This window comes from Peromyscus californicus, unplaced genomic scaffold, assembly GCF_007827085.1.
Source record: "Peromyscus californicus insignis strain IS unplaced genomic scaffold, ASM782708v3 Scaffold_7__1_contigs__length_154581171, whole genome shotgun sequence".
NCBI classification, from domain to species: Eukaryota; Metazoa; Chordata; class Mammalia; order Rodentia; family Cricetidae; genus Peromyscus; species Peromyscus californicus.
The window spans coordinates 95,565,324-95,588,802 of NW_026294595.1; the positions used below are offsets into that span (position 1 = coordinate 95,565,324).

At 43.2% G+C, this 23,479-nt stretch overlaps 2 protein-coding genes across 12 annotated transcripts; one reads left to right on the forward strand and one right to left on the reverse strand.

The window, feature by feature from the left end:
- Positions 1–247: 247 nt before the first annotated feature.
- Lcmt2 (leucine carboxyl methyltransferase 2) lies at positions 248–2,862 on the reverse strand. The gene has a single exon (XM_052724260.1). The coding sequence runs from the start codon at positions 2,860–2,862 to the stop codon at positions 802–804; it is 2,061 nt and encodes a 686-aa protein (XP_052580220.1). The 3' UTR covers positions 248–801.
- On the forward strand, positions 2,792–21,821 carry Adal (adenosine deaminase like). Of its 11 annotated transcripts, none has more exons than XM_052724265.1 (12): positions 2,792–2,906; positions 4,490–4,658; positions 4,875–5,005; positions 5,487–5,547; positions 9,418–9,492; positions 9,784–9,871; positions 12,337–12,418; positions 14,882–15,008; positions 15,849–15,929; positions 17,338–17,476; positions 19,848–19,948; positions 20,438–21,821. In XM_052724265.1, the coding sequence occupies exons 2-12, from the start codon at positions 4,599–4,601 to the stop codon at positions 20,630–20,632; spliced, it is 1,140 nt and encodes a 379-aa protein (XP_052580225.1). In that variant the 5' UTR covers positions 2,792–2,906; positions 4,490–4,598; the 3' UTR covers positions 20,633–21,821. The 11 variants fall into 11 exon arrangements, with proteins under 11 accessions (XP_052580225.1, XP_052580226.1, XP_052580227.1 ...); XM_052724266.1 differs by having other exon boundaries at positions 2,848–2,934; XM_052724267.1 differs by having other exon boundaries at positions 2,883–2,906; positions 4,495–4,658.
- Positions 21,822–23,479: the final 1,658 nt, after the last annotated feature.

Sequence of the window (23,479 nt, forward strand, 5' to 3'; positions counted from 1 at the left end):
GCAGCTATGGCTGTGACAGAAAGCACCATGCCAACCTGCAGACGGGCAGAGGAAGAGCCACAACTACTGTGGCTCACTTCCTGCTTCCCCTCCTGATAGTAAGTACTTCTGACCTGTGGAACTCTAGAAGAGAGCTGACTGATGCTGCCTATAAAGCTAAGCTGTGTGGTTCACAACAGTGATGGCTGACAGTGAGAGGTAGAGTAAGATCTGGAACAAACATCATTATACCAGTTACAAATTAATTAGGCATGAAATGTCTGGTTTATTAACACAAAACATTAGCAAAAAAAAGTGATCAAAAGCACAATTTTCAAGTTGTATTTTTTCTCATTGTTAAAGCCAGCCCTGTGCTCAAACTAAAAGCATAAGTCTTCATACTGCAGTGTTCATTTCAGATTTTACACACAAAGAAACAGGTCAAAACTGTGTTCCTGATCTATATTCAATTTTGTATTCTTACTAAAGATCTGTGTGAAACTTTTCCCAAAATATAATCTAGGTCACAGACCCAGTTTGGGAAATTTTTTACTTAGGCTAAAGGTTGTTGTGCCTCAATAAATGGCTAAGATTTGAAAATTGGTAGAAACCCAATAAAATGGACACATGATGCTGAGGTCTCTAGGGTGTATGGACACTCCTTTAACTGTTTTATTTTCCTACCATCTCATTGTTGGTATTTATTTTAATGAGTTTTCAAGTTCTACACTCAATAATGTGGTAAAAGAGGTGTGTGGTGGGGGTGGCAATGTCTACAACCAAATTCATTCTTAGGTCCTGAATATGTCAAGAGTCCAGTCTTTATTGCCCTGTACTTAAGGAAGACAGATCTAATGCCACTGTGTGGGGGTTGAAGTAAGTCCCGAAGGAAAAGCAGTTCCCTCCACCTCCAGTAAGAAGGATCTGCTGCTCTTCAGGAAGGAGGGTGCTGCTGTGGTTGTGCAACATTAATGGCCATGGCACAGATGTTGTGTCAAGCTGATACTCAGAGCTCAACCCCGTAGTCAAATTGATAACAGTCACTCCAGGAACTGAGGAGGAATGAATCCAGACCCCTCCAATCAGAAGCAGCTTTCCATTAAATACATGAGCGGTGTGAGAGTACCTTGGGGTAATGGGGGGCTGGATGTCGATGGATTCCCAGAGGAATCCAGAGGACTTTGGTCTGAGAAAGAGTACAGAGCTCAATGGTTCCTCAGAAGCCCCTAGACCTCCGGCGATTAGCGCCCCTCCTTGCCAACTGCAGGCACTGTGGGAATGCCGGCCTTCTGGGGCTGCCCCTTCTACTGGGATTCTGACCCAAGCCATTGTCTCTAGGTGTAGGAAACGACAGTCACTTAGTACAGGCTCCACCGCACTTCGGCCACCATACACAAACAAATATCTTTGATTCTGATAGTATACTTCCGTTGTTGAATGCCGCCAAGAGGACAACATGGGACCTTCTTCCAAGGCAGCCTTTGTTACTGTTACATTCTGACTCTCGGGGCAATTATCCTCACCTCTGTATAAATCAAGTTGGAGAGCCCCAGAAGCTGGACTTAATGGGGACAATCTCCCTCCGAGAACCAGAACCTGAGTATCTGAAAGCCTTGTCATGGTGTGATAAAGGCGTCCATCCCACTGGCCTTCAGTCCCCAAAGTACTTATTTGGCTGCCTTTCCATTCAGAGTCACAGGATCTCGAGAGCAAGTGAAACGTGCTCACTCGGCAGTGTCGCCCCTCTTGTTCTCCAAAGCCTCCTGCACTGAAAATGATGCCAGGGCTCAAGAGCACAGAGGTGTGGCCATATCTCTTCAGGCTTGAGTGCTGGTGGTCACTAGTGACTACTCTGGCAGAAAAAAAACCCGAAGGCGAAGCAGGATCTATCCGAAAAGATGTCTCTGAGGGCGGAAACACCGGAGTTTCCGACAGAGTGTCTCCCCTAGATGCTGCTAGGATGAAATAGTGGGCACACTTCAGATGCCACTCCTCAAACTCATCAAAGGGCTCGAGCGTCTCGACTCGCCGACGCTCGTCTGCGGGGAGATGGCGGCGATAGAACTCATTCAGGTCCAGGGCGCTGCAGGCAGTCCAGCCAGCTTGAAGGAAGCGCCGCACCTGGGCCTCCACGTCGGGGAAGAGCTCCAGGCCGTGCAGGGGAGAGTGCAGCCGCTCAAAGTGCTGCAGCATGACTTGCCCAAAGGCGTCTCGCGGCTTCATCTGCTCATAGATTACGAAAAGGGCGTCGGGGAAACGCTGGGCGGCCCAGGCGATGAGGGCCGCGGCCCCGGCCGGCTCCAGGTAGGTCAGCACCGCCTCGGCCAGGAGCAGCGTGGGTGAGGTGGCGTCCAGGCCCGCGCCGTCCAGGGCCTCGCCTAATCGCCGGAGCTCACGCAGGTCCGCGCCCAGGATGCGGTAATCCGAGCTCTCGAAGCACAGAGCGGACGCTGAGTCCCCGATCTGGAAAGGGCCGGTCAGCGAGCACAGCTCCGGGGTCTCCCTGATCCTCTCCGCCTTGCGCCGAGACACGTCCGGGAAGTCCACCTCCCAGACGGCAGCCCGGGCCAGGAGGCCCGCAGCTTTCAGGCGAAAGTACAGCGAGTCGGAGCCTGAACCCAAAGACAGGATCTGTGCCCGGGTCGGGGCCGGGAGCGCGCCAGTGCGCTGGAGGAAGGCGCGCACGCAGTGACGCACGGCGCGCGCGCGCACGTAATAGCCGCGGTGGATGAGCGGCGTGCGCCGCACAGGTCCCGGGACCAGCAGCGCCGCGAAGGCGTCGCGCACGTATCCGTGTGCGGCCAGCGATCGCTTGCTGAGGGCGCTGCTGTCGTTGGTGCTCTGGACCGTTCCCGCCCGGCGCTCGCGGCTTCGCGGGCCCATGACCCGAAGACGCTCTGCAATACTCCACACGAAACACTCACCGGGTTGGTGCTTATCCGCTTCCGGGTGCCAGTGTGCGTCACTTCCGAGCAGAGCGCGCTCTGCCGAAAACCGCGAGAGACCTTTTTTGTTTTGTTTTTTTTCGAATCACGTTTTCCCGCGAACACGCCCTTTGCTTAGGTGACAGCTAGAGTGGGGGGAGCTCAACTTACCACTTTTCTACAGATTTTTCGGCGTGAAGGGAAAAAATTGTGTAGGTGTTTCAGAACATTTTTAGGTGAGTTGTGGGCTGACGACCTGCAAAGGACCAGCACCGCGGATCCTTAGCAGGCAAAAGTAGATGGTTTCTTTCCCGGCGGTGGTGGCGCACGCCTTTAATCCTAGCAGTCGGGAGGTAGAGGGAGGCGAATCTTTGTGAGTTCGAGGCCAGCGGGAGTCTCCAGAGCAAGTTCTAGGACAGCCGGGGCTACGCAGAGAAAACCTGTTTCGAAAAAAAACCAAAAAAACCAAAAAAAACCTAACAGTTTCTCCTTTATCAGTTCTCGTTGCGAGGGAGAACTCATTTAAATCTTTTTTTTTTTTTTTTTTTTTTTTTTTTTTTTTTTTTTTTTGGTTTTTCAAGACAGGGTTTCTCTGTGTAGCTTTGCGCCTTTCCTGGGACTCACTTGGTAGCCCAGGCTGGCCTCCAACTCACAGAGATCCACCTGGCTCTGCCTCCCGAGTGCTGGGATTAAAGGCGTGCGCCACCACCGCCCGGCTCATTTAAATCTTAAATTAGGCCAGATGGAAAGTGAAGAAAGAGACCTTTACCGATAATTACTGGCAATTTAGTCCCCTGCACCCATACATGCTATGTATTTACAGTTCTGTGCTAGGTCTACAGTGAGTAAAGTATTCACCCTCTCTTCAACTATAAAATGACACTCTCCTCCACTTCCAAAATTCTGTGATTCTTATGTGGTGTTGAGTATGTCTGCTGAAAACAGTGTGAAAGAGATGTAATTATTCCCGGTGGCGTGTTGAGTTCCCCCACCCCCTTTTTAAAGAGAGCAACCCAAGTTGGAGTTTAGAATGAAGTACTACATTGGGTGCCTAGGAGTTATAAGTAAGAAAGCACTCCCAGAGGTAGATAGAAACGTTATCATTTATTAATTTTGTGTCTGGCTGAGTTAGGAAAGGAAATTAGGATGATAACAACTAAGTATGAGTTTTGGAGTCCAGCAGATTGAAAATGTCAAGTTTTGGTGTTCAGGAGCTGATTAGTGATCTTAGGGGAGCAGTTTCTGGAGCAGAATGACTCGGTGAGCACAAGACTGGAGGCATCTGGTCTACCCAGAGGAGAGCAGACAGTAACTTCAAGCCTCCATCCAGAGACAGGATCTGGGCCCAAAATCAGGTCCAGCACAGCCCCAGCCCATTTAAGGAAGGTGTTGGTGCAGCATGAAGGTGAAATAATGTTTTCTTGTGAAAGCAAACATGTACTACGTGTGCATGTTAACCCGGCATTATCCATAGGAAAGTTAAAGGAACATACAAACAGATAAGAAGTGAGATCCTGACCTTTGACTAACTCTGAATTGTAATACACCTCTTACTAGCATGAATATTTTTTCTTATATGTGTTAAGTAAAGCAATCTGAAGAAAGCCCAGGACCTCAGAAATTCTGACTTGAGTAAGTTGTACTGCCCAAGCCAAGAGTAAGAGTGAAGAGAAATCTTTGTCTCCTCCTGGAAGGATGGAGGCAGAAGGACAGCAGCCATGGAAGACAGACTTTTATGTGGAATTGCCAAAAGTGGTAAGAATGAACTGCAGAATTCTTGTTGCATAATGACTTTTATATTTTTTTTCCACAAAAGAAAAGTAAATTTTATGGGTAGAAATTGTAGAAGGGTATAGCTAACTCAATTAAGTAGCTTGCCTAGTACAAACTACAAACATCAGAGCCTGGTATGGGACTAGGAATCTAGTAGATATTTGGTACCTTTTTATCGATTATATTCTCTTGTTTTAGGAACTTCATGCCCACTTGAATGGCTCCATTAGTTCCAATACCATGAAGAAATTAATAGCCAAGAAGCCACATCTTAAAGTTCATGATCACATGACCATGATTGACAAGGGAAAGAAAAGGACTTTAGAAGAGTGAGTTTGGGGAAGTGGGAATTTTTTGTCTGTCAGTATTTTGAGATTGTAATATATAAGAATCAGATTTTAATACTTAAATAAGAGACAACAGGCATGGAAAATATAAGCAACCATACAGCATTTTTCCGACTGTTAGACTACTGACAGTGTTTGTATTGATTTATATTGTTTGTTAAATTACACTATACTGAGTTGCTTCTTGGATTTTTCCTTATTTGCTGTTGCTGGAGGATTAGAGAACGGGACGAATTATGTCATACTTTAAAATATACATAAATAATATCTTCTTTTTAGCTATTAAATTGGCTTTCTAGATCAATGTAATTTTTGAAAAGAATCTATCCTATAGTTCTTTGTAAATCTAAATATATACTTACTATTAACCTAAAGTTTACTAATTAATTCCACTTAGGGAGTTTTTCTTGAGTAATGAGTTTTTTCAGACTGAAGTATATTAAAACGTTTTGTTCATTTGTAGATGTTTCCAGATGTTCCAAGTTATTCACCAGCTTACTACTAGTGCTGAGGACATTCTAATGGTGAGACATGGAAAGAGTTTTAGAATGGTGAATTTGGAAGCAGTGAACGTCTCATTCTTTCATTAGGGTTCTGATGAAAATGTTTTATTTTTTCCCTCTCAGTTTCTTTTCCATTAATTTTTACTTTTTTTTTTGTAATGACAGCTCTTTTAGAAATCACTATAAGATGGGTGTTGGTGGTGGCACATGCCTTTAATCCCAGAACTCAGGAGGTAGAGGCAGACTGATCTCTGAGTTCGAGGCCAGCCTGGTCTACAAAGTGAGTTCCAGAACAGCAAGGACTAAAACCGAGAAACCCTGTCTTGAAAAACCAAATAAATAAATAAATAATAAAAAAATCAGTGTAAGACATCTACCTAAGAGCTAAGGTAAAGTCTGTTATTGTTAAAGAAATGAGGGAGGGAGTGGAGGGGAAAAAGGAATTTGTGAGGAAAGAACCAAGATCACCATCTTATATTGGATAGGGAATAATGTAGACACGAAAGCCTGATCCTATTTCATATATGACATGTCATAAGAAATACTTGGGGCTGGAGAGATGGCTCAGTGGTGAAGATTCCATATATGACATGTCATAAGAAATACTTGGGGCTGGAGAGATGGCTCAGTGGTGAAGAGCACTGGCTGCTCTTCCGGAGGACCCAGATTTGATTCCCAGCACCTACATTGTGGCTTACAACCCACTGTAACTTCAGATCCAGGGAATCTGACATCCTCTTCTGGCCTCTGGCACTGCACACACATGGTGAACATACAAGCAGGAAAAACATTTGTACACATAAAATAAAAATATACCTTCAAAAAAAGAAGACCTCAGATGGGCATTACGTTATTATTCATTCCTCTCTTTGTTTTTTGTTTTTGTTTTTTCCCATATAGCCCAGACTGGTCTCTGTAGTTGAGGCTGGCCTTACACTCCTAGTCTTCCTGTCTCCACCTTTCAAGTGCTGGGATTGCAGGTGTTCACCACAATGCCCAGGTCATTAAGGAAAACATGACGTGCTTATAATACAGCTCATTCAAGCCTAGACTGCATAGCAAGACTAACACCCCCTCCCTACCTCTGTCTCACACACACAGGCATGCGCAGGAAAGGAAGGAAGGAAGGAAAGACAGATACAGAAAATAAAAGGAAAAAAAATGGATAGGTGAGTAGTTCAGTGGTAGAGGGCTTGCCTAGAATGAAAGAGACCCTGGGTTTGAAATCTACCACATCTGCATGCAAAAAAGAAAAAGAAAGAAAAGAAAATGAAAAGGCAAATAAAAAAAATACAATTTAGGTTCTGGAGAATTAACCTTTAGTCAGTTTCTTCCTCTTTGGAATAAGCATGCTAATTGTATTGATTCCCTTTTAGAGAAGAATTAACTTTAATAATTTGGTTCAGCAAAAGTTGACTGTGTACCCTCCATGTTCCAGGCACTATACCAAGTATATATACTTGGGTGATCTAAAGAGATACAGATACAATCCATACTTCTGGGAGTTTTGTGGGAGGTTGGAGAAATAGTCCTGCCAGTAGATGGATTTATGTAGTGCGGTAAGCTCTCTGTTGGGGACATGCAGAGGGCTTTATAGGCATCTCAAAGGATGCCATCTCATTAGCTGCTCAGCAGATACCAGAGGACACTGCTGGAAGTGTCTACTACAAGGGCTCCGGTCTTACTTTATTAGTGGATCATACAGGGCAGATGATGAGCTTAATGCACCATTGGTAGAGTAATGCTGTTTTTGTCTCAGAAGGAAAGTTGGTGGGAAGCTCTCGATGAGACAGGACGATTCTATGCATTTGGTTTAGTGCTGCTGGCACAAGCATCTAAAAGTGACGACGGTGAAGTAGCCATGTAGACAGACCTGGAAAGAGGGATTCTTTTCTTTCTTTCTTTCTTTTTGAGACAGGGTTTTTCTGTGTAACAGCTCTGGCAGTCCTGGAGCTCACTTTGTAGACCAGGCTGGCCTCGAACTCACAGAGATCTGCCTGCTTCTGCCTACCAAGGTCTGGGATTAAAGGTATGCATCACCACGCCTGGCTAAAAGAGGGAATCTTAGTTGATAAAATGCCTCCATAAGATTGGTCTGTAGGCAGGTCTGTTGGTCTATTGGGCATTTTTTGATTAATGATTCATATGGCAGGGCTCAGCACTCTGGGCAGTCTACCCCTGCTGAGCAAGCCAAGCAAGCCATTAGGCAGCACTCCTTTATTGCTTCTAATTCAGTTTCCTCCTGCCTCCGGTTCCTGCCCTGACTTCTCTTGGTGATGGAGTTGTAAGCTCCCCAAGTTGCTTTTAGTCATGGTGTTTTATCACAGTAATAGAACCCCTGACTAAGACATGGGACTCACTTAAACTCTACTCAAGATCACCTGTAAAAGAGTCAGCTTCTACAAGGGCCAGGCATGGTGGCCCGCGCCTTTAGGTGTAGCATTTGAGTGGCAAAGGCAGGTGGTTCTCTGTGAGTTTGAGGCCAGCCTGGTCTACAGAGTGAGTTCCAGCACAGAACTTTGTAGAGCTTTGTAGAGAGACCTTGTCTCAGAAAAGAGATTAAAAGTGGCCTGGGGTTGCAGCTCATTGGTGCACCGCTTGCTTAGTGCCCTGTGCTTACTTCCCAGCACCCTTCACCAAAAAAAAGAGAAAAATGAAATGTAGCTTACTTAAAGTCACACATCCAGAGTGACAGAATAGTGTCTCTTCCAGAGCTGATACACTTTCCTGTTAAGGAAGTTAACTGATTGGACTGTGTTCTGTCCGAGCAAGAACTGGAATAGATGAGAGAGCCAGCCCCTAACACGGCTGCTCTCAGCATCTGGTTTCTCTGTTGGTCTCAGGGGAAGAGGGTAAGTTGGCCCTTCCTGGTTGTAGTTCTGGGTAATGGTGAGATCCAGGTTTCTCAGCCTGCAGAGATGAGGCTGTGCTTTGTTACGGCAGTGGCAACAGGTTGGTGTTCTTGGCAGGAGTCCCCAGAGCGTCCAGTGCCAACAGTGCTGGAAGGTGAAGGGGCAGCAGTGTTACCTTGTGTTGTCTATGATGACATGAGTTTGAATTGCTGTCGTGTTGCCTTGAGCAGTGCAGTCTCTGTCTGATTTTCTAGCCTGTCTTGTGAATATGAACTATCCATTCTATTATTAATAATTCCTTTCCAGACAGGGCAGTGGTGGCACATACCTTTAACCTAGCACTTAGGAGGCAGAGGCAGAAAAAGTTCCATGATAGCCAGGGCTACACAGAGAAATCCTGTCTTGAAAAACAAAAAATAAAAAAATTCCTTTTTTGCTTTCATGAGGCCAAAAAAACATGGGTGCAGACATTGTATTGCTAGAAATTCACTAAGTACTATCTGTTAGGTATTGTCTGCAGAGCCAGCCAGCCCTTGTTCCTTTGTTACGACACTGTCCTTGCAGGTTCATGTGCACAGTCAAAGAAGATTAAGATTAGCTTAACAACTGAAGGGCCAAGTAGGGCAGACTTGTGGGATCTCCAATCTGGTCTTTCTCCCCCCATCTAAATTTGGTATTTCTTAGGATTGATGGCAGAAAAGAAAAAATATGCCTTCAGCAATTTTTCGGTTGTTAGGTTTGTACAGTATTAAATAGTTCTACTTTATTTATCGCACACTTTCTTTGCCTAGGGGTGATTTTCCCAAATACCTCAGAGAAAAAATTGGCCTACTAGAATTTGGTGAAAAATACAGGGCGTTCCTACAAAACTTGCATAAGAACCTTAAACCACGACCTTAGCTACCACACAGATAATGTCTAATTGTCACATCAGTAGAGCTGTTTACTTCTGTCTGTACATTTCCCAGCACCATGCAAACACTGTGTGGCTCCATTGGCTTTGACTCATTTCTCTTTTATCTGCTATTATAAACACTAGGAAGTCAAAGGGATGCTTTCAAGAAGGGAGAGAAAGCCAGGACTGCCACTAGGCAGGCAGAGGCAGGAGAATCAGGTGAGTTCAAGGCTCACTTAGACTACCTGTCTCAAAAATTAAAAAAAGAAAAGAAAGAATGACTAGTATGCAGACTTGGTTTTCACGTGGGAATGGGGTCCTGGGAACTGTTGCTGAGCTGGCGTGGTCTCCGTTAGGTATGGACAAAGCAGGCTGTCCTACTACCCGGGAGATTTCCTACGTCCTTTGCCAGTCAAATTTAACCAATGAAGTAAAACTGTCGCACTCGGCCCTTCCGTTGGATACCTTCCTCCAGCACTGTCAACGTGTGTGCGTTGTCTTTATTGTCAGGTCACAAAGGATGTCATTAAGGAGTTTGCAGACGATGGTGTCAAGTACCTGGAGCTGAGGAGCACCCCCAGAGGAGAGAACGCTACCGGTAGAGTTTAATTACTTCGCAGGGAATGTGCTGTCCTGTTGCCATGTGCTCTGGTCACACAGGGTTCATGTTTGCTTCCGTTACTCAGCAACCACAAAAGTTCTTAGAGTGCACATTAGTGCTGCTTGAAATGGCTTTTAAAAAATATATGTGATGATGCTGAGTTTCAGGACCAGGACTCACACATTGCAGGCGAGTGATCTACTCCTGAGCCGCGGTGATGCTCATTATTCGTAATTTATTCTTAAATCAAAAGTAGAAAACCCACTTGGGCACTCTTTGATAAAGAAGGGGAAGTAGCATCTCTTAATCTTCTAATCTTGTCTTCAGTAAAGGTTGTTCTTGTTCCTGTACTTGTGAAATAATGTCACTAAGTGGCTATAGAATACTACTTTATGGCAGTCACTGAAATATCAGATATTCAGGACTCCTTAGAGACTGTTAGTATTAGGTTAGGAGCAAGTTGGAAAGTGTTAAGCCTCTGGGAAAAGAGTTGAGGTGGATATGGTATGCAGGAATTTCATAGAACCTTCCATACGAGCTGGATCAGGCCAGGCATAGTGCCTCACACCTGTAACCCTCTGAAGGCAGAAGTGAGAGAACAGTGAGTTTCTGCCTGCCCTTGGCTACATGGCCAGAATCTCAGGGACAGGGGAGGTGGTTGTTTTGTTTTGTAATCAGGAGATACTATATATTATCAGTGAATCCCTCTTGACCTGAAGAGACCTAGGTTATCTTACACCAAAACGTGTAGCCAGTTAAGAACTATTTGGAACTATTAAAGTAAATGTTGAAATGGGAAAAGGAGATTCTTATCTCACAGTTTTAAACTGTAGAATCCGTTTCAAGTTATACAGTGTGGCATGTGCATGCCCATGTGTGGGAACATACACACATAAAACATGAATAAATTAAACTAAGAAGAAAATATTTGCAGCTAGATGTGGTGGTATACACCTTTAATCCCAGCACTGGGGAGGTGGAGGCAGGCGGATCTCTTTGAGTTTGAGGCCAGCCCAGTCTATATAAGGAGTTCCAGGCCAGCCAGAGCAACATAGTAAAACCCTATTTCCAAAAAAAAAAAAAGAGAGAGAGAGAGAGAGAGAGAGAGAGAGAGAGGGTTCTGTTGCAGAGACACTTCAGGTGGAATTACCCAATGCATTGTTAAATTACTGAAAATATAAAGCTAGTGGCATTTCATCTGCTAAACATATGCATGTGTACACAATAGTAAATATCGGTAATGGGATTGTGGTTACTTTTTATTCATCATTTTTTTATTATAATGAAAGGTTCCATAAAAAAAGCATTTATGACAAGTAAAAGGCAATTTTAGAGACTTTGCTGGAACAGTCTTACAAGGCACCCCAGGGGAAGACTTGAGCCCTCTAAACTTGGATGATGTCTCTGAGGCTGTGTGTGAGAGGCCCGGCCTGAGCAGGGTTGAGGGAAGGAACTTGGGTTTCCAGTTTTAGGGGTTTTCCCTAGAGTAGAAGAAAAACATCCTGCTAAGAGAGAAAAATCTCTTTATTTATGTATTTGGTATTTTGAAACAAGGTCTTTGTAGACCAGGCTGGCCTAAAACTTCAGATCTTCCTTCCTCAGCTCCCCAGATGCCAAGATTAAGGTAGTATCACCATGACTAGCTCTTAATAACTTTTTTTAAGTTAAAAAATTATTATTTTTGTATGAGGAACATGCCATAGCACACATGTGGAAGTCAGAGGACAAAGACTAATTTTCAGTTGGGTTTGTATTGATTGTCATTTTGATCTGTTTTCTATTTTCTGTCTTTTATTACTTTTATGTTTGTTTATGAACATTTTTAAAAAGCACTTATTATTCCTAAAGTTGGTTTTGATTTTTTTCACTTTTTAAACTTAGTCTTTTCAGTTTTACTAAAGTCCAGTCATTAACTGAAATGGCCTGTTGTGATAGCAGATAATAGTAGAGTATTCTTTAGAGGTGAGGTAGAAGCTGGAGGATTATGAGTTTGAGGCTGGCTTGGGCCACATTGTTTAGGAATAAGAATGTGACTCAGTGGTAGAGCATCTGCCTAGCAAACATGATGTCTTAGGTTAAGTCTCCAGGTCCATAGACAGACAAAGAATACTATACTTAAATGTTTCCCCTTGGGGCCAGAGAAATGGCTTAGCATATAAGAGCCCTTCTGCTCTTTCAGAGGACCAGTTTGTACTCAGCACCCACACACATCAGGTGGCTCACCACAATCTGTAACTCCAGCTCCAGGAGATCTGACGCCCTCTTCTGGCTTCTTTGGGTACTCACACACATGTGCATATGTACACACACACAAGATAAAATATTTAAAAAAACAAAAGGTTTCCCTAAAGGCCACGCTTAATTCACCATTAACCAGGCCCTAGGGTAGCATAAAGTGTTGCTGTTTGCAGGATGAACTAGGTGATACTGTTTTTACATATGTTCCTCTGTGCTCTTTCCAGGAATGACGAAGAAGACTTACGTGGAATCCATTCTTGAAGGCATAAAACAGTGCAAACAAGAAAACTTAGATATTGATGTTAGGTAAGAAGATGGTGCATTAATAATAGTTACCCTTTTAAAAAGCAGAATGTGATGTTTTACTGTCTCATAAAGGTGATGGATTTTTTTTAAAAATCAACTGTTATCTGATTTTTACCTCCAATAGAAAAAAAATAGAATCAAGAACCTTGTTGCATAAGATGAGAATACAGTTCTGAATTTGGTCATCTGGTAGTGAAATTCTAGTATTTTTGCTCAAGTTGAGTATGGCTTCTCGTTGCTGTTAAGGTGAAGTGGACCTCCTTTTTTGTTGTTGTTTTTTTGTTTTTTGTTTTTTTGAGACGGGGTTTCTCTGTGTAGCTTTGGAGCCTGTCCTGGAACTCACTCTGTAGCCCAGGCTGGCCTCGAACTCACAGAGATCTGCCTGGCTCTGCCTCCCAGTGCACCACCACTGCCCGGCAAAGTGGACCTCTTGTAACTACCCACATAGTCCCACAGGATCTGGCTCCTTGCTCTCTCTCTTGTAGGCTAAGACTATCTATGTCAGTGCCTTGCACTTACTGGCACATATGCCTTCCATCATGTCCTTACACATCTTCATTCTCATTATTCAGGTCTCAATTTGACTATTATTTCTTCAGAGAGGCCAGTCTGTCTAACGTGTTTCTGGCCTCAGATCCCCTCCTCACTCATGTTCCTCTGTGGCATTAGTTTGTATTGTCATGAAGTGTACACACCCTTTGACTAGAGTGTAAGTTCAGAGAGGCCAGAGTCCTTGACACTGATTCACCACTACATCTTCAGTACTTTGAACAAAGCCAGCTTTTGAGATAGAGTCAGGTAGCCCAGACTGGCCTGGAACTTGCGATACAGACAAGCAAGGAGGTAGGAGGTGAAGACAGGCAGATACCTGGAAGTTCCCAGGCCAGCTAGCTTGGCCTGCATGAGGAAGTTCCAGGCCAATGGGAGACTGTCTCAGACGAAAGGTGAAGGTGCTTGAACTCCTGGTCCGACTGCCTTCTCTCCCAAGTGCTGGGTTTATGGTCATGTGCCATACATGATGCCTGGCTTCATCACCTATTTATTCTTGTCAAAAAATTAAGTCTGATCTAATTAAGCATCTAAACTAGATCCAGTTAATCAGTTTATAGAAAATACAGGAGGACATGTTAACATGGGGATGCAGTCAACAGAACCCAAACTGTGGGAAGCTTTGTAGGACACACAACAAATACATTGCAAGAAAAGAAGTAGGCTAGAAATGAGAATGGGAGAGAAGTGAGTAGGAATAGATGAAAAGAGACTTAGGAGTTTGGGAGATGGCTCAGCTGATAGTGTGAGGACATGAGTTCAAATCCCTAGAACCCCCATAAAAAGCCAGGTGTTCATGCTGTAATCCTAGAGATGGTGAGGTAGGAAGTGAAGACAGGCAGATCTGGAAGTTCCCAGGCCAGCTAGCTTGGCCTGCATGAGGAAGTTCCAGGCCAATGGGAGACTCTGTCTCAGACGAAAGGTGAAGGTACTTGAGGACCCACACCCGATTGTCCTCTGGTTTTCACATATTCACTAAAACCCTGTCTGTACTTGGAACCCTTACAAATGATCGCGCACACACCCATACACAAAATACACTTTAAAAAAAGATCAAGAGGTTGGGGATTTAGCTCAGTGGTAGAGCGCCTGCCTAGCAAGCACAAGGCCCTGGGTTCAGTCCTCAGCTCCGAAGGGGGAAAAAAAAATAAAAAATAAAAAAAGATAAAGATGAGAGATACAGTGACTAACAAAAACTGCAGACTTCATTTAGATTCTGAATCAAACTAAAAACAAAAACCAGAATATCCTAAGATGTAAACAAAAAGGTGAGATGATTGGAAGTTTGAACAGACTGGCTACTGACACTGTTTAGACGGTTAGACGTTCCTGGCTCATTCTGTGTAGCAAAGTGCAGTGTCATGTTTAGACTCACTGCCTTTCAGAGTAAGCTATACTCCAAGTAGCCAGCCACCTTTTTCTAGCAAAATTCAGTCCTTTTTATATGCATCATAGTTTTTCCAAGTGGATTTTTGGTGTTTTTTTTTTCATTTTGTTGGAGACGGGGCCTTGACATGGTCTAATGTGGCCCAGGCTGGCCTTTAACTACCCATCTCAGATATTTCTGTGGTTCTGAGTTGCTCTTTACTCTTCTGGTGGCTTTGTACTAAGTAGCCTCAATGAAGCAGCTAAGTTCATAAGGAAAAGACATATGATTATAGGTAGCCCTTTCTGGAGTTAGTTGATTTTAAATTGGTGGAGGTTTTGTGGTTTGGTTGGTTTTTCTGAGATAGGTCTCATGCATTCCAGGATGGCCTTAAACTCACTTGATAGCTCAGGACGATCTTCCTGCCTCCACCTTCCAGATACTTTGATTATAGGCCCATATATACCCATGCCTGCCTTCAACTGTGATTTTCTTGATTATAATATCTTCCTGCCAGGGTAGTATCAACTGTTTTTCTTATATTAAAGGTATTTGATGGCAATTGACAGAAGAGGTGGCCTGACAGTAGCCAAGGAGACTGTTAAACTTGCTAAAGAGTTCTTCCTCTCTACTGAGGATACAGTTCTTGGCCTTGACCTCAGTGGAGACCCTACTGTAAGTTACTATATTTTATCTCCTAGTGGCAGAATCAGTCAGTGGGGTGAGCATTAGTTTGGAGCATCATACATTAGGCTCCAGCACACACCTAATGATGCCCTGTTTTGCCCTAGATCAACAGAATATATAGCATAGCATTTCTTAAGGATTCTTTAGAAATACTGTAAAAATAAATTACAGATATTATTAGATACGACCACTCTGTCCATTCTTCTAAAGAGAGTAAATAAGTAGTAACAGTCTTTGTACCCACAAGTTAATTCCATTATGTATCATGAATAGATAAGGGTGTTAAAAGTGTAATTATACCCCAAAAACCCCCCTAGAAAGAAAGATTGCATGAGCTTCCTTAGTGAAAGATTCAAGCAAGTCTTGATATTTGGGGCCAAATAATTCTTTGTGGGTAGTCCTCTGATTTTTGTCTATTTTTGTGAGGTTTGGTGTGTGTGTGTGTGTGTGTGTGTGTGTGTGTGTGTGTGTGTGTGTGTGTGTGTGCACTCTCGCTTATGTGCTTGTGTGTGTTGTTGCCTTTAATCATGAAAGCTTCCTAAATCAAATGAGTTCTCCATAATACTAAACATCTATGTGAAATAAAAATTCTGACCCATCACACCCAACTTGCTTGTTGACCTGAGCTCACTGGTACTGGATTTAAGATTCAAGGTCAGGGACAGCCTTTCCATGGTGTATTCCCTAAAGGGTCCAGCACATTAAAGGCTCTCTATAAGCAAGAGGTTCAAATGAAACCAATCTGCCATCATTTTATCCCTTCTGGGGCAGAACACCAGATCCCTCAGTTTGCTCAGTTTTCTCATGCACCCTCATTTTATCTTCAAGATAGGACAAGCAAAAGACTTCTTGGAACCTCTTCTAGAAGCTAAAAAAGCAGGTCTGAAGTTGGCATTGCATCTTGCAGAGGTAAATAATATTGTCATAGAGTAGAGAGGGCAGATTATAATTTAAAAAATAAAATTGTAGTAGAAATACTAGTAGAAATAGTTTTTTTTTTGTTTTTCTTTGTTTTTGTTTGTTTTTTGTTTTTTGTTTTTTTGAGACAGGGTCTCATGTAACCCAGACTGGCCTGGAATTCACTTTGTAGCTGAGGATGTCCTTGAACTTCTGATTCTTCTGCCCCCACCTCAAGTGCTAGGGGTTGTAGGCCTATGTCACCACGCTGTTTAGAACATTTTAGAAGGGGGAGTTAGAAGTATTTTTAAGTGTTAATTACAACATTAAGGCATGATTTGATTTAATGTTACTGTTTTTAAGGTTTTATGGTTCCCATTACATTGTGACCAATTTTTCTGGCCTGTGCTTAGGATCAGAACTTGCTAGGTATCTTAATTTCTTATTTGCTGCATTGAATATAAAATAGTTCACTTAAAAATATTTTGGCCATTTGCCTTCTAGTCTATGTAGGAGAAAAAGAGCATAGCTGGACATTTTCCTGATTGTGGTATGTTCATAGATAGCCTTGTCAGAATAAATGTGAGCACATGGGGAGGGGAGTGTGGGGCCTTGGAGTCTGATGAAGTTAGATTTTCACCCTTACCCATACCATCTCAGATTGCGAACAGTGTTTTTATGTTTTTGACTAAAAGTTTTATATACCTGAAGAAATTTCAAGTATAGCACCAAAGGAAAAGAGTGTAAAATCCTGCCAAGAGGCAGCATTAATTTGTTGTTTTTACTTCTGTACTTTTTTCTAATATATGTGAACACATGTACACACACACACACACACACACACACACACACACACACATATAGAATTAAGGGGTTTGTTTTGTTATGGAAATTCATTTTTCTTAGCTTCCACTTTTTTTTTTTCCCCTAGGCAGGCTGTCCTGGAACTCACTCTGTACACCAGGCTGGACTTGAACTCACAGAGATCTTCCTGCCTCTGCCTCCCAAGTGCTGGGATTAAAGGGGTGTGCCATCACCACTTGGCTAGCTTTTACTACTTCTCCTTTATTTTTTTTGGTTTTTCAAGACAGGTTTTCTCTGTGTAACAGCCCTGGCTATCCTGGAACTCACTCTGAGGACCAGGCTGGCCTTGAACTCACGGAGATCCACCTGCCTCTGCTTCCCAAGTGCTGGGATTAAAGGCATGCACCATCACTACCCGGCTTAGCTTTTATTTCTGTATGTTCATACTTCATGAGATTATTATTATGCCGTAAAGGATTGATAAAGCTGAGGAGGTTTGAGAAGGTTTAAGTAATTATGTTTCCTAAAAATGTTGGCATTCATTACTCAGAGGGCAGAATAAAATACCTCAGTTACTGGTAAAGGCCACTGATCCTCTCCTCTTACTTTTCTGAAGGTTCCAAATAAGAAAAAAGAAACACAAATGCTGTTGGATCTGCTTCCTGACAGAATCGGGCACGGAACATTCCTCAACTCCTGCGAGGGAGGATCCCTGGATCAGGTGGATTTTGTGAGGCAACACCAGATACCTCTGGGTAGGACTTAATTTCATGTCGCCCAGACAACCCTCTTGCCCTTCTTCCTCCAGGCCCCAGATTGCAAGATTTATGTGGAAAAGTATTGTTCTAAAATTCAGATATTTACAAACTAAGACATATGGTATGTGTGCTTTCTGGGTCTCATTTAAGTGCTGAAAGGTTTAGCTTCTATTAGAAAATGAGTTTCATGATGGCAGGGCTCTCTCTGTCTGTCTCTTACTCTGGCTGTGTTCATCCTTACAGACTGCTACAGTCTCCAGTGCTGGGAACTCAGTCTTTTGTTGTTGTTATTGTTTTGTTTGTTTAAGGAATAAAGGTCATTTAGAATTTTGAAGATGACCATAATAAAAATAACACATGGGTCCAATGAGATGGTTCACAGGTAGAGATGTATACTGCCAACCATGATGACCTGAGTTCTATCTGGGTGACTCACAGGGTCCTCTGATTCTCTCTCTCTCCTTTCTCTCTCTTTCTTTCTCCCTCTCTAAATAAATGTAAAAAAATTAAAATTAATGTTATAGAAATGTGTAACATTTACTTAAAAATTAAGAATTACAGCTGGTGGCACGGGCCTATATTCCTACCATGTGGGAGTCTGAGGCAGGAGGATTACTAGTTTGAGACTAGCCTAGATTACTCAGGGAAACCTGTCTCAAAAATTAGGGGAATTGGGGCTAGAGAGATTGCTCAGCAGTTAAGAGCAATGGGTGTTCTTTCAGAGGACCAGGGTTCAATACCCAGAACCCACATGGGCGCTCACAACTGTGTCTAACTTCAGTTCCAGCGGATCTGACACTGTCTTCTGGCCTCCCTCCTTAGGCACTAGGCATACTGTAGTTGTTTTTTGTTTGTTTTGTTTTGTTTTACTCTTTGGGGGCCTGCCACCCAGCTCCCAAATAAATAAGTGGAGACTTATTCTTACTTATGAATGCCTGACTTCAGCTTGGCTTGTTTCTCGCCAGCTTTTCTAACTTAAATTAACATTTTGCCTCTGGGCTTTTTACCTTTCTTTTTTTTTAATTTTTTAATTTTTTTATTTTTTAATTTTTTTTTTTGGTTTTTCGAGACAGGGTTTCTCTGTGTAGCTTTGCGCCTTTCCTGGGACTCACTTGGTAGCCCAGGCTGGCCTCGAACTCACAGAGATCCGCCTGGCTCTGCCTCCCGAGTGCTGGGATTAAAGGCGTGCGCCACCACCGCCCGGCCCACCTTTCTTATTCTATATGTCTTGGCTGCTTACTCTGTGGCTGGCCGTGTGTCTGGCCCCCAGCATCCTCCTCTCCTCCTCTTTTGTATCCTCCTCCTTGCTCTTTTTTCTAGATTTCTCCTCCTATTCATTCTCTCTTCCTGCCAGCCCCTCCTCTCCTTTCTCCTGCCCAGCTATTGACCGTTTAGCTCCTTATTAGACCTTATTAGCTCCTTATTAGGCAAAGTAACACAGCTTTACAGAGTTAAACAAATGCAACATAAAAGGATACAACACATCTTTGCATCATTTAAACAAGTAATCCACAGCATAAATGAATGTAACACATCTTAAAATAATATTCCACAACAGTGTACAAGTAGCACATAGACATACTCAAAATAAAAATTAAAAAACATGTTTAAAAATTAGGGAAAGTGTAAACCAATTTTTACATACTGATTGACATTGCATACTTGATTGTGACTGTGCTTATGAAGTGACTTTTGTTGTAGTCATTACACCATTTGCTGAGAGTAGAGCAGTAAAGACAGTAGACAGCTTCCTTCCTAAACTCATCAGAAGACAACAAATACATCCCCCCAAATCGGTATTAGGCCAGGCATGATAACACACACCTTTAATCCCAGCACTGCAGAGGCAGAGGAAAGTGGATCAAGGCTAGCCAGTAAGTTCCAGGCCAGCCAGGGCTCCATAGAGAGCCTTGTGTTAAAACAACAAGGATGGATGTGAAGCTTTGTGAAGGAGTGTGGCAGGCTGATTATACTCCGGGCCTGTAGTCTTTCTCAAGTCATCTTGGTGAAGCAAGGGAAGCCCATCACTGTGAAGAAAGCATTAACTCCTTGCCTGGGACAGCCATTATCACAGTGATAACAGGTATCTCTGTACAAGTACATTCTCCAAACTGCAATTTGTGTGTTTGTTGTGGTGGTGGAAGCCAGTGCAGAGCCTTGCACGTGCAGGACAGGCACTCTTCTGCTGAGCTACACCCCAGATGGGAACTACAGTTTCCCATTACACATGATCAACAGTGCGTTTTGTGGAATAATGAAACTGCTTAAATTAGCAGTTTGGAAAGTTTTCTTGTGAGTCTGCCTGGTGCTCACTGAATGAGTTCACTTACTTGCTTCTAATAGAAGGATTTTTTCCCCTTTCATCTAGAACTTTGTTTGACCTCAAACATCAAAAGCCAGACAGTTCCCTCTTATGACCAGCATCATTTTGGATTCTGGTACAGCATTGCTCATCCTTCTGTGATCTGTGTAAGAAGTATTCTATTCCTGCTCCTTTTTAGTTGCTACATTAAGTCACAGGTTTATTATCTTGCTGACTTGCTCGAGTTCCTAAAGGAAATGCCCCAGTAACGGACTAGAGCGGGAAGGGGAAGCTGCAAAGGGCTCAGGTGATAACTGGCTTGGTTCTGAGAAGCAGAAAGGCAGTATCTGGGGAAGCTTTAAAAAGAGTGCTGGTGCCCAGTATGCATGCAACAGGGCCTGCTTCATTTGATCTGGGATGAGTCCTGGCCATGGATATGCTCTAAAAGCTCTTTATGTACTTGTAATATACAAGCCAGGGTTAAAGTACTCTGGCCTTTTTTTTTTTTTAAGTATAAACAAGTTTGTCACTGATATGCACGTATACATTCCTTTTTAGACTATTGAGAGAAGCATGGGAAAATAAATTCTGAACAAAAAAAGTTAATTTTTACAAAGCACTTCTTCATTTTGAACTGTTCTTGTTTATATTGGCAGACCGATGATAAGGGTGTTTTTGCGACATACCTTTCTCAAGAATATCGACTGGCAGCAGAAACATTTAATTTGACCCCATCTCAGGTGTGGGATCTGTCTTATGAATCCATCAGCTACATCTTCGCTTCTAACAACACCAGATCTGAACTGAGAAAGAGGTGGAATCACCTGAAGCCCAAAGTGCTACACTTTTAAGCTGGGATGAGGTGAACTGCTTTCGATTATATGCTGTAACCGTCTCTCCTGCCACGTCCCACTCAGTGAACTGTCCACTACTTCCTTGAAGCTCAGTACCAGATATATGTGGGGTCATGACACCAGCACCTTACGTATGGTAAATGCTTGTAATACCTCAGACTAAGAGCACCGAGGCCTGGCCTGCTTCATCTACATGCTGCTGCTGGAGGACGGGAGGGCCGTTAGCCAGATCCCTCTTTCCACTAGTGACTTTTTCAGTTACCGCTCCCTCTCAGGTCGTGATCATAAACCTTCTGAGAAGCTGAAGCTGTTTGTCTTCGGGAAGACCTCGGTGTTTCGTCAATCAGACTCCCTCCGCTTCCTTTAACCCTTACAAGTGTTATTTCTCAAGACTGTCGATGCCAGGCCACATTGCACACCAAAACCATTTGTGTGGGTGCCTAGTTGTCAGGTGACTGAGTGACAAAGCTAGACTCTGCCTTGCCCATCTCGTAATATCTTTAGAAATATATAAAGGGATTGAAGTAATTTCTTCAGTTTAAGAAAAGGAAAGAATTGCTGGCTCGAAGTGAGAAAGACATAGGCTGGAGCTTCAGTTTTCAAATCAGCTTCTGTTTAGCTTTCTTTGTGGAAGCTGCCAGGACTCACTTCGAAGATCGTTCTAGGAATGGTAGCATTGTGGCTTCTAGGGTTCTTAGATCTCCTATGACCTCATGCCCACAGGCACAGGCTTACATAAACACATATATACCATGGCCACTTTAGCCCAACACAAGGACAACTAAGATTGGCTCTGCGAGGTAAGAAAATGACTTAACAGGTAGCAAATGTCCTGGTTAGCTTTTTCAACTTGACACAAGCTAGAGTCATTTGGGAAGAAGAACCCTAAACTGAGAAAATGCTCCCACCAGATTGGCCTAATCAGTGCTTTATCAGTTGTGGGCCCATCCCACAGAAGGTGATGCCACCCCAGGCAGGTGGTTCTGGGTGGAATAAGAAAAGAAATTGATCGAACCACATGAGCAAGCCAGTAGGCAGCATTCCTCCATTGCTTCAGCTCCAGTTTCTGCCTCAACTTTCTAGGATGATGGACTACAAATTACAAGAGGAAATAAAACTCTTTCTTCCTCAGGTTGCTTTTGGTTATGGTGTTTTATCACAGCATTAAAAACCCTAAAACAGTTAAGTATGCTTGAATTGCTCTCCTTATTAGAACGTATGTTTTCCCTGATCTCAGAGAAGAAGCCTGATGACACCCTTAATTCAATTACTAAGGTTGAAATTTCTGTGTGTCTTTTAGGGTGCACAGGAGAGGAGAATACTTAAATTCTGAAGCTCTTAGATATATGTTTTATAATAAACCTTATATTTCTTTCTTTTTTTTTTCTGGTTTTTCAAGACAGGGTTTCTCTGTGAAGCAGTCCTGGCTGTCCTGGAACTCACTCTGTAGACCAGGCTGTCCCTGAACTCACAGAGATCCACCTGCCTCTGCCTCCTGAGCACTGGGATTAAAGGCGTGCCCCGCCACCGCCCAGCATAACCTTACATTTCTAACTATATATATTCACATATACAGATTTTTTAAAAAATACATAAAATGGGGGGCTGGAGAGATGCTCAGAGGTTAAGAGCACTGACTGCTCTTCCAGAGGACCTCTGTTCAATTCCCAGCAACTACATAGTGGCTCACAACCATCTGTAATGAGATCTGGTGCCCTCTTCTGGCACGCAGGCATACATGGAGGCAGAACACAGTATACATAATAAACAAATGTTTTTTAAAAATCCATAAAATGTCATCTTCCCCCCCAAAAAATATTTTTATTGATTATTTGGGAGTTTCACACAATGTACCCTGATCAGATCACATTCACTTCCCTATCTTCCCAGGTCCACCCCACCTCCCTTTTGACCTCCCCTAAAGAAAAGAAAGGGAAAAAAATACCAAGTCCAATTTGTGTTGCCCTTATGCTACTCACTGGAGCATGGTCAAACTCCAGTGGGTAGCCCCTTAAAGAAAACTGAGTCCTTCCCTATCCCACCCTGCCAGAAGCTATCAACTGTCACGAGCTACACTTCAGAATTCCTGTCACAATTTTAAAAGCGTTCTCTTCAGTGGCTTCCTGTCTAGACTGATTCTTTCTGGGGGTGGGGGAAAGAGGTCCCAGAAGCCTTCTGTGTCTGATTCTCAACTGTGAGTCTGCAGTCATCGATTCCACTGCAAAAGAAGCTTCTGCGCCCCTCAGTCAGTGGCAGCACAGATCACAGACATCTATAAGGACTTCAGTGGTAACATGGACCACGGACACCATCATGGTCCTCAGCAGCAGTACAGGCTTGGGACATCAACATGACCTTGGGCAGCACAGACCATGGTATTCTTTTCTTTACTGTGCTGGGGAATTGAATACAGGGCCTTGCACATGCTAGGAAAGCACCTTATCACTGAGCTATATCTTCACCTTCAATGTAGGTGGTTTAAAAGTGTTACAGAATAAAAATTGACACAAAATTAGTGTGTATAATATATTCAATGAGAAAATATGGGAAAGTAGTTAACAGTGCTAAGGAAACATGATGCGAGCAAGTCACTATCATTTCTACTAATGCACATTTCTGTGCATGCCTCTTCCATAAAGGCTGTAGATGTTAAAGGGTTAGAGGCCTAAATCTGCTGTGGATATCGCTCTGTATAAATAAAATGCTGATTGGCCAGTAGCCAGGCAGGAAGTATAGGTGGGACAGAGAAGAGAATTCTGGGAACAGGAAGGCTGACTCAGGAGACGCTGCCAGCCGCAGCCATGAGTACCAACATGTAAGATACTGGTAAGCCACGAGCCATGT

Excerpts from the sequence above, each read along its gene's own strand:
- Lcmt2 (XM_052724260.1), bottom strand. The coding sequence starts at position 2,862 with ATGGGCCCGCGAAGCCGCGAGCGCCGGGCGGGAACGGTCCAGAGCACC.
- Adal (XM_052724265.1), top strand. The coding sequence starts at position 4,599 with ATGGAGGCAGAAGGACAGCAGCCATGGAAGACAGACTTTTATGTGGAA. Across the intron at positions 4,659-4,874 it reads ATGTGGAATTGCCAAAAGTG|GAACTTCATGCCCACTTGAA; the intron begins GTAAGAATGAAC and ends CTCTTGTTTTAG. Across the intron at positions 15,930-17,337 it reads TGGCATTGCATCTTGCAGAG|GTTCCAAATAAGAAAAAAGA; the intron begins GTAAATAATATT and ends ACTTTTCTGAAG.